This window comes from Scyliorhinus torazame, chromosome 11 (assembly GCF_047496885.1).
Source record: "Scyliorhinus torazame isolate Kashiwa2021f chromosome 11, sScyTor2.1, whole genome shotgun sequence".
Taxonomy (NCBI): domain Eukaryota; kingdom Metazoa; phylum Chordata; class Chondrichthyes; order Carcharhiniformes; family Scyliorhinidae; genus Scyliorhinus; species Scyliorhinus torazame.
In genome coordinates, this window is record NC_092717.1 from 162,707,870 (window position 1) to 162,720,275 (window position 12,406).

The 12,406-nt window shown below is 48.0% G+C and overlaps 1 protein-coding gene and 1 long non-coding RNA gene across 7 annotated transcripts in view; one reads left to right on the top strand and one right to left on the bottom strand.

Moving 5' to 3' along the window:
* The window catches only part of lrrcc1 (leucine rich repeat and coiled-coil centrosomal protein 1), a 218,278-nt gene that overhangs the window by 178,600 nt on the left and 27,272 nt on the right, over window positions 1-12,406 (top strand). For all 6 annotated transcript variants that reach the window (XM_072467939.1, XM_072467941.1, XM_072467943.1 and 3 more), the window contains 2 exons: window positions 1,656-1,819; window positions 11,026-11,234. In XM_072467939.1, coding sequence (XP_072324040.1) covers window positions 1,656-1,819; window positions 11,026-11,234 — 373 coding nt within the window. The remainder of the gene's footprint in view (window positions 1-1,655; window positions 1,820-11,025; window positions 11,235-12,406) is intronic.
* LOC140385615 (uncharacterized) overlaps window positions 1,281-12,406 on the bottom strand; it is an 81,498-nt gene continuing 70,372 nt past the window's right edge. The window contains exon 3 of the long non-coding RNA XR_011933408.1: window positions 1,281-1,726. This is a non-coding gene — a long non-coding RNA (uncharacterized lncRNA). The remainder of the gene's footprint in view (window positions 1,727-12,406) is intronic.

The window sequence follows — 12,406 nt, forward strand, 5'->3', positions numbered from 1 at the left end:
TTACTTACTTACTCATAAAATATTGTTAATATGCACATCATGGATCTCAGTTTATAGATTATATTAGGCAGATTTTCAACACCCAGTTTTCTGAAACATAACTTGTAGGCTTTAAACACAAGAGGAAAAGGCTTAAAACAACAGGTGTTCTTTAGAGAGGTCAAGTACTCTTTTGAAGAGGTTTAGGGATTGTTAACAGTAGACCTGAATGTGCATAAAAAGTGGATACGGTCTGTGAATCTGTCAAGTCATTTAAATCTTTAAATTTGAGGAGAAGAAAACAGTCTGCTGTAACTCTGTTGGAAAAACAATTGGTGCTTCCAATTTAAATAGACATTTGTTAACTTGTGTCTGAGGATTATCATTCTAGGATTAGTACTGCTTGACTGCTTCCAAAATCTATCATGTGAATTCTAAAACAGATGGGGTATTTAGAACTTTATTTGTCTCATTATGTCTCTTGAGATCTGCTCATGGTGGATATTGGGTGAGTTGGGCTGGAGGTTGTAAGAGTAAAGACTGATGAGTGGGGGAGGGAGGAGACATAGGTTGGCATGAGTTGGCACTAACTAGCATAGAGGCAATAAGAGACTTGGGAAAGGTCAGAGGGGCATGGAGGCTAAGGAGGACCATGGTGGGGTGTTGGGTAGAGGGATTGAGGAATATAAATTAGCATGGAGGGTATGAGAGGGCGAATGAAGGGGGGGGGGGGGGGGAGAGAATGGGTTGGCATAGTTGGAGCATGGGGATTGCGTGAGGGGTGAGGGCTAGAGGAACTTACTATTTTCAGCAGCAGAAGCCCACCTGAACTAAAATCTGAACATTTGGGAAGCTTCCCCGTAGTCGGATTTGAGGAGTCAGAAATGTTTCCACTCTGCACAACTGACTCGGGAGCCAAATTTAACCCTTGTGCTTTACCTCACAAATTAATTTGTAACTGATATATCTGAAGCTTTTAAAAATTATATCCGGTGTGGCGGATCCAGTTTTTCAATCAAATTATAATATGAAGTTGGCTATTTAAAACGGAGGCAAAAAGAGATTTGAAATGAGAAGAGATCGAGAAGTGTCAATGAGAATTGAGTGCCCAGATTATATAAATCATGAAAACTGGTGATGGGATTAAAGGGCTCAGTAAATAGTCTGACTTGTGTACCTGATAATAAATAATGCAATAGCTGTCCAGACCAGCTGTGATTGTAGTTTATATTCATATTTATTATGGGGATCATGCACGTCTTACAAAATTAATTTTTTTAAAAATCATCTTTATTGTCACAAGTAGACTTACATTAACACTGCAATGATGTTACTGTGAAAGGCCCCTAGTCGCCACACTCCGGCGCCTGTTTGGGTACACGGAGGGAGAATTCAAAATGTCCAAATTACCTAATAGCACATCTTTCGGGACTTGTGGGAGGAAATCCACGCAGACACAGGGAGAACGTGCAGACTCTGCACAGGCAGTGACCCAAGCCGGGAATCGAACCTGGGACCCTGGCGCTGTGAAACTATAGTGCTAACCATGCCGTGCTGCCATGCCGTGCTGCAATAGGCTTTACTATGTAAATGCAATTAAATATATTAAAAGTGCTAGTAAATGCATTTTGTATTTTTTACTGGTATCTGTCAATGTCCTCCTTTTTCTTTTACAGGCAGTTCTTTGGCTCAAGACCGAGGAAGGCTCCAGGCCAGGATTGAAATGTTAACTTCAGAGATGGAGTCTCTAAAAAAACAAAATGAACAGGACATGAATACTTTGAAGATAAAAACGAAGATAGTGGATGACCAAACAGAAACTATTAGAAAACTTAAAGAAGTATGATTCTCATTCTAAAATCCTTGTAAAGCAGTTGGCACAAAATTCTGCCCCATAGCGTCTAGCTTTTGACAATGTGGTTGCCATTTGCCTAAAATGACATCCAAAACGTGCATATACACTTATGCTTCAAGCCATGCAGGTGCCATTTTGGCAAGAGTGGCTCGATAGCACCACTACTGACTGAGCTGGCTGAGTCCTAAAGGACATAACTGCTGGACTGGGTCTGCAACAAATGGTATGGGGGAAAATATACCGGGCCTCATCCTCACTAACCTGCCTGTCACAACTGCATCTGTGCATGACAGTTTCGGTAGGAGTGACCACGGTACAGCCCTGGTGGGGACAAAATCCCGTTTTAACATTGAGGATACCCTTCATTGTGTTGTGTAGCACTACCACTGTGCTAAATGGGATAGATTCAAAAAAGATCTTGCTACTCAAGGGTGGGCATCCTTGAGGCGCCGTGAGCCATCAGCAGCAGCAGAATTGTAATCAGCCACAATCTGTAACCTCATGGCCCGACATACCGCCCAATCTACCATTACCACCAAGCCAGGCGATCAACCCTGGTTCAATGAAGAGTGCAGAAGGACATACCTGGGGCAGCACCAGGCATTCTGAAAACTTGAGGTGTCAACCTGGTGAAGCTACAGCACAGGACTTCCTGCTGCCAAACAACATTAGCAGCAAGTGATAGACAGAGATAAGTGATCCCACAACCAACATATCAGATCTAAGCTCTGCAGTCCTGCTACATCCAGTTGTGAATGGTACTGGACAATTAAATAACCCACTGGAGGAGGAGGCTCCACAAGTATCTTCATCGTCAATGATGGAGGTGCTCAACACACCAGAGCCAAAGACCAGGCTGAAGCATTCACTGAATCTTCTGCCAGAAGTGCTGAGTGAATGGTCCATCTTGGTCTCCTCCAGTGGTCCCCAGTATCACAAATGTCAGTCTTCAGCCTACGTGATATCAAGAAACGGCTGAAGGCACTGGTTACTGCAAAGTCAATGGTGCCTGACAATATTCCGGCAATAGTACTGACGGCTTGCTCCAGAATTTACCACACCCCTCGTCAAGCTGTCCCAGTACAGCTACAACATCCACCCGGCAATGCGGACATAGTCCCACTATATCCTGCACACAAAAGGCACGACAAATCCAATCTGGCCAATTACCACCCTATCAGTCTACTCTCAATTAGCAGTGAAGTGATAAGAGGGATCATCAATAGTGCTATCAAGTGGCACTTAACAATAATCTGCTCACTGTTCAGTTTGGGTTATGCCAGGGTCACCCAGCTGCTAACCTCATTACAACCTTGGTTCAAACATGGGCAAAATAGCTGAACTCCAGAGGTGAGGTGAGAGTGATTGCCCTTGACACCAAGGCAGCATGTGTCGAGCATGGCTTCAAGGAGCCCTTGCAAAACTGGAGTCAATGGGAATCAGGGACAGCTCTCCACTGATTGAAGTCATACCAAGCACAAAGCAAGGTGGTTGTGGTTGGAGGTCAGTCATCTCAGTCCTGGGACATCGCTGCAGGAGTTCCTCAGGATAGTGTCCTAAGCCCGTCATCTTCAGCTAATTCATCAGTGATCTCCCTTCCAAGATAAGGTCAGATGTTGGGATGTTCACTGATGATGTTCAGCACCATTCCCGACTGCTCAGACACTGAAGCGTCCGCGTGCAAATACAGCAAGACCTGGCAAAATCCAAGCTTGGGTTGAAAAGTGGCAACTAATATTCACAGACTCACTATAATGCAGAAGGAGACCCTCTGTCACACAAGTGCCATCTCAAATGAAAGAGAATCAAACTATCGCCATTGACATTCAATGGGTGGCATTACCATCACTGAACCCCCCACCATCAACATCCTGGGGTTTACCATTGATGAGAAACTGGATAGTCAAATAGTACTGTGGCTACAAGAGGAGGTCAGCGGCTCGGAATCTTGCGGCAAGCAACTCGCCACCAGATTCCCCAAAACCTATTCACCATCTGCAAAGCACAAGTCGGGAGTGTAATGGAATACTCTCCCCTTGCCTGGATGAGAGCAGCTCCAACAACACTCAAAAAGCTCAACACCGACTTCCGGGTGCGGCGATGACCAGCTGAGTCGCACGTTTCGGCAGCTCCCGGTGGAACGGACTTTTGGGCTCTTAATAAGAGCCCCAACGGCAATTTTAACGGCTAAAAGTACTGTGCGGTGAACCAGAAGGGAATCCCCCCTGGATACGGATGAAAAAAGGAGAGGAAGGTGGCCGGATTGCGGTGGATCCTTTAGAGCAGCGGCAAGGAAGGCAAGCAAAAACCAAGATGGCGTCGGAAGGTGGCAGTTTAATATGGGGCCCTGAACAACACGAGTTTTTGAAACGCTGCGTGGAAGAACTCAAAAAGGAAATGAAGAAGGAGCTGTTGGCCCCGATATTACAGGCGATCGAAGGGCTAAAGGAGGAGCAAAAGACCCAGGAGCGGGAGCTTCGGGTCGTGAAGGCAAAGGCTGCCGAGAATGAGGACGACATACAGGGCCTGGTGGTGAAGACGGAGATGCACGAGGCACACCATAAAAGATGTGTGGAAAGGCTGGAGGTGCTGGAGAACAACGCGAGGAGGAACAACCTAAGGATTCTTGGTCTTCCTGAAGGTGCGGAGGGAGCGGACGTCGGGGCATATGTGAGCACGATGCTGCACTCGTTAATGGGAGCGGAGGCCCCGGCGGGTCCGCTGGAGGTGGAGGGAGCATACCGAGTGATGGCGCGAGGACCGAGAGCAGGAGAAATTCCTAGAGCCATAGTGGTGAGATTCCTCCGTTTTAAGGACAAAGAGATGGTCCTTAGATGGGCAAAGAAAACTCGGAGCAGTAAGTGGGAGAACGCGGTGATCCACGTATACCAAGACTGGAGTGCGGAGGTGGCGAGAAGGAGGGCGAGCTTTAATCGGGCCAAGGCGGTGCTTCACAAAAAGAAGATAAAATTCGGAATGCTGCAACCGGCAAGACTGTGGGTCACATATCAAGGGAGGCACCACTACTTTGAGACGGCGGATGAGGCGTGGACTTTTATCGTGGAAGAAAAATTGGAATGAGCGGGTTATTTATTTATTTTTTTTAAATGAACGTTTGAAACAAAGTGGTGGGGCGAGTATGGGAGGCGAAGAGGGGGGTAAAAAGGGGGGAAAGAGGAGTTTTATGTTATTAATCCTGCGATGTGGTAACTTTTCTCTCTTCCACAGGAGGTGGTGGGGGGAGGAAAGGAGGTGGAGGAGATGGGGCATTGGCCATTGGGGGCGGGGCCAAGGGGGAAGCGCGTGCTCGGTTCCCGCGCTATGATAATCATGGCGGGAATAGGGAAGCAGGAAGGAGGGGGCGTCGCACGGTGCGAGCCGAGGTCACGGGGGGAAGCCGAGGTCGGCCAGAGTTTGCTGACTTCTGGGAGCAACATGGGGGGTGTAACTACGCTAGTGGGGGATCTAGCGGGGGGGGGGGGGTGGGAGGGGGGAATTATTGGGCTGCTGCTGCTGGGGAGAGGGGGGAGCTGGTATGGGGTGGGATGGGCGGGGGAGCACCGCCTGGGGGGGACACAGCTGCGTGGTAACCGGGTGAGGAGCTGGAAAAAGGGGATGGCTAATCGACAAGGGGGGGGGGTAAAAAGCCCCCCAACCCGGCTGATCACGTGGAACGTGAGAGGGCTGAACGGGCCGATAAAGAGGGCACGGGTACTCGCACACCTTAAGAAACTTAAGGCAGACGTGGTTATGTTACAGGAAACGCACTTGAAACTGATAGACCAGGTGAGACTAAGCAAAGGTTGGGTGGGGCAGGTGTTCCATTCGGGGCTAGATGCGAAAAACAGGGGGGTGGCTATATTAGTGGGGAAGCGGGTAATGTTTGAGGCAAAGACTATAGTGGCGGATAGCGGGGGCAGATACGTGATGGTGAGTGGCAAACTACAAGGGGAGACGGTGGTTTTGGTAAACGTATATGCCCCGAACTGGGATGATGCCAATTTTATGAGGCGTATGCTAGGACGCATCCCGGACCTAGAGGTGGGAAAGTTGGTAATGGGGGGAGATTTCAATACGGTGTTGGAACCAGGGCTGGACAGGTCGAGGTCCAGGACTGGAAGGAGGCCGGCAGCAGCCAAGGTGCTTAAAGATTTTATGGAGCAGATGGGAGGAGTAGACCCGTGGAGATTTAGCAGACCTAGGAGTAAGGAGTTTTCGTTTTTCTCCTATGTCCACAAAGTCTATTCGCGAATAGACTTTTTTGTTTTGGGAAGGGCGTTGATCCCGAAGGTGAGGGGAACAGAGTATACGGCTATAGCCATTTCGGATCACGCTCCACACTGGGTAGACTTGGAGATAGGGGAGGAAACAGAAGGGAGCCCACCCTGGAGAATGGACATGGGACTAATGGCAGATGAGGGGGTGTGTCTAAGGGTGAGGGGGTGCATTGAAAAGTACTTGGAACTCAATGATGTTGGGGAGGTCCAGGTGGGAGTGGTCTGGGAGGCGCTGAAGGCAGTGGTTAGAGGGGAGCTGATATCAATAAGGGCACATAAAGGAAAGCAGGAGAGTAGGGAACGGGAGCGGTTGCTGCAAGAACCTTTGAGGGTGGACAGGCAATATGCGGAGGCACCGGAGGAGGGACTATACAGGGAAAGGCAAAGGCTACATGTAGAATTTGACTTGCTGACAATGGGTACTGCAGAGGCACAGTGGAGGAAGGCACAGGGTGTACAGTACGAATATGGGGAGAAGGCGAGCAGGTTGCTGGCCCACCAATTGAGGAAAAGGGGAGCAGCGAGGGAAATAGGGGGAGTGAGGGACGAGGAAGGAGAGATGGAGCGGGGAGCGGAGAGAGTGAATGGAGTGTTCAAGGCATTTTATAAAAAATTATACGAAGCTCAACCCCTGGATGGGAGGGAGAGAATGATGGGCTTTCTGGACCGGCTGGAATTTCCCAAAGTGGAGGAGCAGGAAAGGGTGGGACTGGGAGCACAGATTGAAATAGAGGAAGTAGCGAAAGGAATTAGGAGCATGCAGGCGGGGAAGGCTCCGGGACCGGATGGATTCCCAGTTGAATTTTACAGGAAATATGTGGACTTGCTCGCCCCGCTACTGATGAGGACCTTTAATGAGGCAAAGGAAAGGGGACAGCTGCCCCCGACTATGTCTGAGGCAACGATATCGCTTCTCCTAAAGTAGGAAAAGGACCCGCTGCAATGCGGGTCCTATAGACCTATTTCCCTGCTAAATGTAGACGCTAAGATTCTGGCCAAGGTAATGGCAATGAGGATAGAGGATTGTGTCCCGAGGGTGGTCCATGAGGACCAAACTGGGTTTGTGAAGGGGAGACAGCTGAATACGAATATACGGAGGCTGCTAGGGGTAATGATGATGCCCCCACCAGAGGGGGAATCGGAGATAGTGGTGGCGATGGATGCCGAGAAAGCATTTGATAGAGTGGAGTGGGATTATCTGTGGGAGGTGCTGAGGAGATTTGGTTTTGGAGATGAGTATGTTGGATGGGTGCAGCTGTTGTATAGGGCCCCAGTGGCGAGTGTGGTCACGAATGGACGGGGATCTGCATACTTTCGGCTCCATAGAGGGACAAGGCAGGGTTGCCCTCTGTCCCCATTATTGTTTGCACTGGCGATTGAGCTCCTGGCAATAGCATTGAGGGGTTCCAAGAAGTGGAGGGGAGTACTTAGAGGAGGAGAAGAACACCGGGTATCTCTGTATGCGGATGATTTGTTGTTATATGTAGCGACCCGGCGGAGGGGATGCCAGAGATAATGCGGACACTTCGGGAGTTTGGAGAATTCTCAGGATATAAACTGAACATGGGGAAAAGTGAGTTGTTTGTGGTGCATCCAGGGGAGCAGAGCAGAGAAATAGAGGACTTTCCGCTGAGGAAGGTAACAAGGGACTTTTGTTACTTGGGGATCCAGATAGCCAAAAATTGGGGTACATTGCATAGGTTAAATTTAACGCGGTTGGTGGAACAGATGGAGGAGGACTTCAAGAGATGGGACATGGTATCCCTGTCACTGGCAGGGAGGGTGCAGGCGGTTAAAATGGTAGTCCTCCCGAGATTCCTCTTTGTGTTTCAGTGCCTCCCGGTGGTGATCACGAAGGCTTTTTTCAAAAGGATCGAAAAGAGTATCATGAGTTTTGTGTGGGCCGGGAAGACCCCGAGAGTGAGGAAGGGATTCTTACAGCGTAGTAGGGATAGGGGGGGGGGGGCTGGCACTACCGAGCCTAAGTGAGTACTACTGGGCCGCCAATATCTCAATGGTGAGTAAGTGGATGGGAGAAGAGGAGGGAGCGGCGTGGAAGAGATTGGAGAGGGCGTCCTGTAGGGGGACTAGCCTACAAGCTATGGTGACGGCCCCATTGCCGTTCTCACCGAAGAAATACACCACAAGCCCGGTGGTGGTGGTGGCGACTTTGAAAATTTGGGGACAGTGGAGACGGCATAGGGGAAAGACTGGAGCCTTGGTGGGGTCCCCGATAACAAATAACCATAGGTTTGCCCCGGGGAGAATGGATGGGGGATTTGGAATACGGCAAAGAGCAGGAGTAACGCAACTGAAAGATCTGTTTGTGGATGGAAAGTTCGCAAGTCTGGGAGCGCTGACCGAGAAATATGGGTTGCCCCAAGGGAATGCATTCCGGTATATGCAACTGAGGGCTTTTGCAAGGCAACAGGTGAGGGAATTCCCGCAGCTCCCGACGCATGAGGTGCAGGACAGAGTGATCTCAAAGACATGGGTGGGGGACGGTAAGGTGTCAGATATATATAGGGAAATGAGGGACGAGGGGGAGATTATGGTAGATGAGCTGAAAGGGAAATGGGAAGAAGAGCTGGGGGAGGAGATTGAGGAGGGGCTGTGGGCGGATGCCCTGAGTAGGGTAAACTCATCGTCCTCGTGTGCCAGGCTAAGCCTGATTCAATTTAAGGTGTTACACAGGGCGCATATGACTGGAGCACGGCTCAGTAAATTTTTTGGGGTAGAGGATAGGTGTGCGAGATGCTCGAGAAGCCCAGCGAATCACACCCACATGTTTTGGTCATGTCCGGCACTACAGGGGTTTTGGGTGGGGGTGACAAAGGTGCTTTCGAAAGTAGTGGGGGTCCAGGTCGAACCAAGCTGGGGGTTGGCTATATTTGGGGTTGCACAAGAGCCGGGAGTGCAGGAGGCGAGAGAGGCCGATGTTTTGGCCTTTGCGTCCCTAGTAGCCCGGCGCAGGATACTGTTGATGTGGAAGGAAGCCAAGCCCCCGGGGGTGGAGACCTGGATAAATGACATGGCAGGGTTTATAAAGCTGGAACGGATTAAGTTCGTCCTAAGGGGATCGGCTCAAGGGTTCACCAGGCGGTGGCAACCGTTCGTCGAATACCTCACATAAAGATAGAGGGAATGGAAAAGAAGAAGGCAGCAGCAGCAGCCCGGGGGGGGGGGGGAGGAACCAGAAGGACTCTCAGGGTTGTTAATATATATGTATAATATGTATAGGTCGTTGCTATAAATAATTGTATATTGGACTGTTAAATCATATTTTTGGAGAGTGTTTATCTGAGACAAGGCAGTTGCCATTTAGTTTTAGTTTTCGTTTTTGTTATATATTATTTATTCTTTGTTTATAAAACAGGTCATTGTTATTTATACTGTTATATTATTGTGTAAAGGATACACCATGTACTGTGATGGTTGACCAAAAATTTTCAATAAAATATTTTTTTTAAAAAGCTCAACACCATCCAGGACAAAGCAGCCTCCTTGATTGGCATCCCTTCCACAAACATTCACTCCCTCTACCACTGGTGCACAGTAGCAATAGTGTGTACCATCTACAAGATGCACTGCAGCAATTCGCCAAAGTTCCTTAGGCAGCACCTTCCAAACTCACGACCACTACCATCTAGAAGGACAAGGGCAGCAGGTACATGCGAACACCATCACCTGCAGGTTCCGCTCCAAACCATTCACCATCTTGACTTGGAAATATATTGCGGCTCCTTCACTATCGCTGGGTCAAAATATTGGAACTCTCTCCCTAATGTGTATACCTACACCACATGGACTTCAGTAGTCCAAGAAGGCAGCTCACCACCACCTTCTCGAGGGCAATTAGAGATGGTCAACAAATGCTGGCCTAGCCAGCGAAGCCCCCATCCCGTAAAAATGGATGTGCAACTATACACAAGGGTGAGAAGGCCTAACAGCTTCTAAAACGACTGAGGCAGTCTTTTTAATCAGCTCACCTTGGCATTCACCTACCTCCGTGGCCACCCAAGATCTGTATCCGAGATGAGCTTGCCCAACTCCATCTTGCTCAACCTGAGCAAACATTGGGTATGAGGAAGTTCTTTAAACCGAAGGGAAATTCCCCAACTCGAGCTACTCACCTCAGTAGCGAAGATCTGGCCCTCAGGCGATCTGACAAGATAAGGATCTGCCTGGTAGAGCGAACATAAAAGCCTAGATGTCCCTGCCTCATTCCTGCACCCTATTCTAACTAAATACTATTTCTGCTTTGGCCGCATTCGGCAATCTGGGCACAAATTGCACTCAATTGCACAACTTCCAAAGTGAAATTATAGTTCAAGTTTGCACTCAACCCATTTGTACAATTGGCCTCCTTGAAGTCCTGCAAACAAGCTCAATGAACAGAAACTTTCATGATGATTAATTCCATCTGGGTGCTGTGTGGTCCCTGTTTTCAGCACACAAGATTTGTGCAACTTAATTTGCACTGGACATAATTTATGCTTGAAATTCCTCAATCTTTTATGTTGATTTGGTTTCTTTTGAGCTAACTACCCTGCAAAAACCAGTGCAGGCTTGCAGAAACTCAGCCTCAACAATTCTGTATCCAAATATTTCACATTAAGGCAGCAAATAACTAGTTTGTCTTGCTTTACGGTAATGACAAATGCCTATGTTTTTGATCAAGATAGCAACTTTGAATGGAAAAGTTATAGTGTCAGTAATGTATTGATATAAAGCAATATAAATGATGTCCATTTCATATTTGGGGAAATTCTAATGAATCATTGATTTGAGTTTTAATCACTTATTGTGCAGTATCTCTAAGGGTAAATAGCCTATTAACACAGATGATTGTGATTTGCCTATCTCCTGACTAGGCACTGAAATACAAGAAAAATATATTATTTGCTCCTGCAGGGTTTGCAAGAGAGAGATGAACAGATTCGGAAAGTTCGTGAGGAAAATCTGCAGGACAAAAGAACCTTCCATGAGCAATTAGAGGATGAAGCTGCTGTATCACAAGATCTCAGAGAAAATGTAGAGAGACTTTCAGAGCGCAAAAAAGAACTAAAGCAACAACTTGAAGAAAAAGAAACCGAGCTGGAGGAAACAAAAATGGCGTTTAGGTAAATGCTAAATATTAGTACCATTCCTGCACAACTATATTCTCAGCTGAATAATATTGTGATACTCTATTTTAGTTTCCAAAGTTAATTAGTCTCACTGTGGTCAATGATCTTGGATTAATTACACTAGATTTCAAATCTTCTCAAAGGATGGATTTTTTAATATAAAATTTATGGTGCGATCTAACCAAATTGCAACAGAGTCCCGTGTCGAGTGTGTTTAGCCAGGTGTTTCCCGGCACTCGTAGTGCCGCAAAAGATTGCACGGTCAAATAGGAATCTGTTGCAATCCAGGGCCTCAGCGGGGAATGCCCCGCCAAGGCTGCACTTGGTCCCATTTCCTGCACTGAGGAGCTCTGCACGGCAGACAGTAAAAATCATCTAGCGTCAGGGCCATATTTTTACAGTAAAAATCATCTAGCGTCGGGGCCATATTTTACAGTAAAAATCATCTAGTGTCAGGGCCATATTTTACAGTAAAAATCATCTAGCGTCAGGGCCATATAGTTAATTGTAACTCAATCTAACAATAATTCAATTTCTTTTTCAGTTTATTTTAAATTAATTAATTAGTGCTTAAATGTCACTCAGCGGGGTGCAGTGCTCCAACTGTGAGATATGGCAGATCTGTGCTCCCAAGTGCATCCAATGGCAGCTCCTCACAGACTGCGTGGTTCGGTTGGAGCAGCAATTGGATGCACTTGGGAGCATTGCGGTGGCGGAAAGCATCGTAGATAGGAGTTATTGAGATGTGGTCACAATCAAGGTGCAGGCAGAGAGATGGGTGACCACCAGAAGGGGCAGGCAGTCAGTGCAGGAATCCCCTGTGGTTGTCCCCCTCTCGAACAGGTATACCGCTTTGGATACTGTTGGGGGGGAATAGCCTATCAGGGGAAAATAGCAGCAGTCAGAGCAGTGGTACCACGGCTGGCTCTGAAGTTCAGCAGGGAGGGTCAAAGCGCAAAAGAGCAATAGTCATCGGGGACTCTATAGTCAGGGGCACAGATAGGCGCTTCTGTGGACGTGAGACTCCAGGATGGTATGTTGCCTCCCTGGTGCCAAGGTCCAGGATGTCTCCGAATGGGTAGCGGGCATCCTGAAGGGGGAGGACAAACAACAGCTGGTGTAGGAGGGAGGGTTTCCGTTATCTGGACCACTGTGAGCTCTTCCGG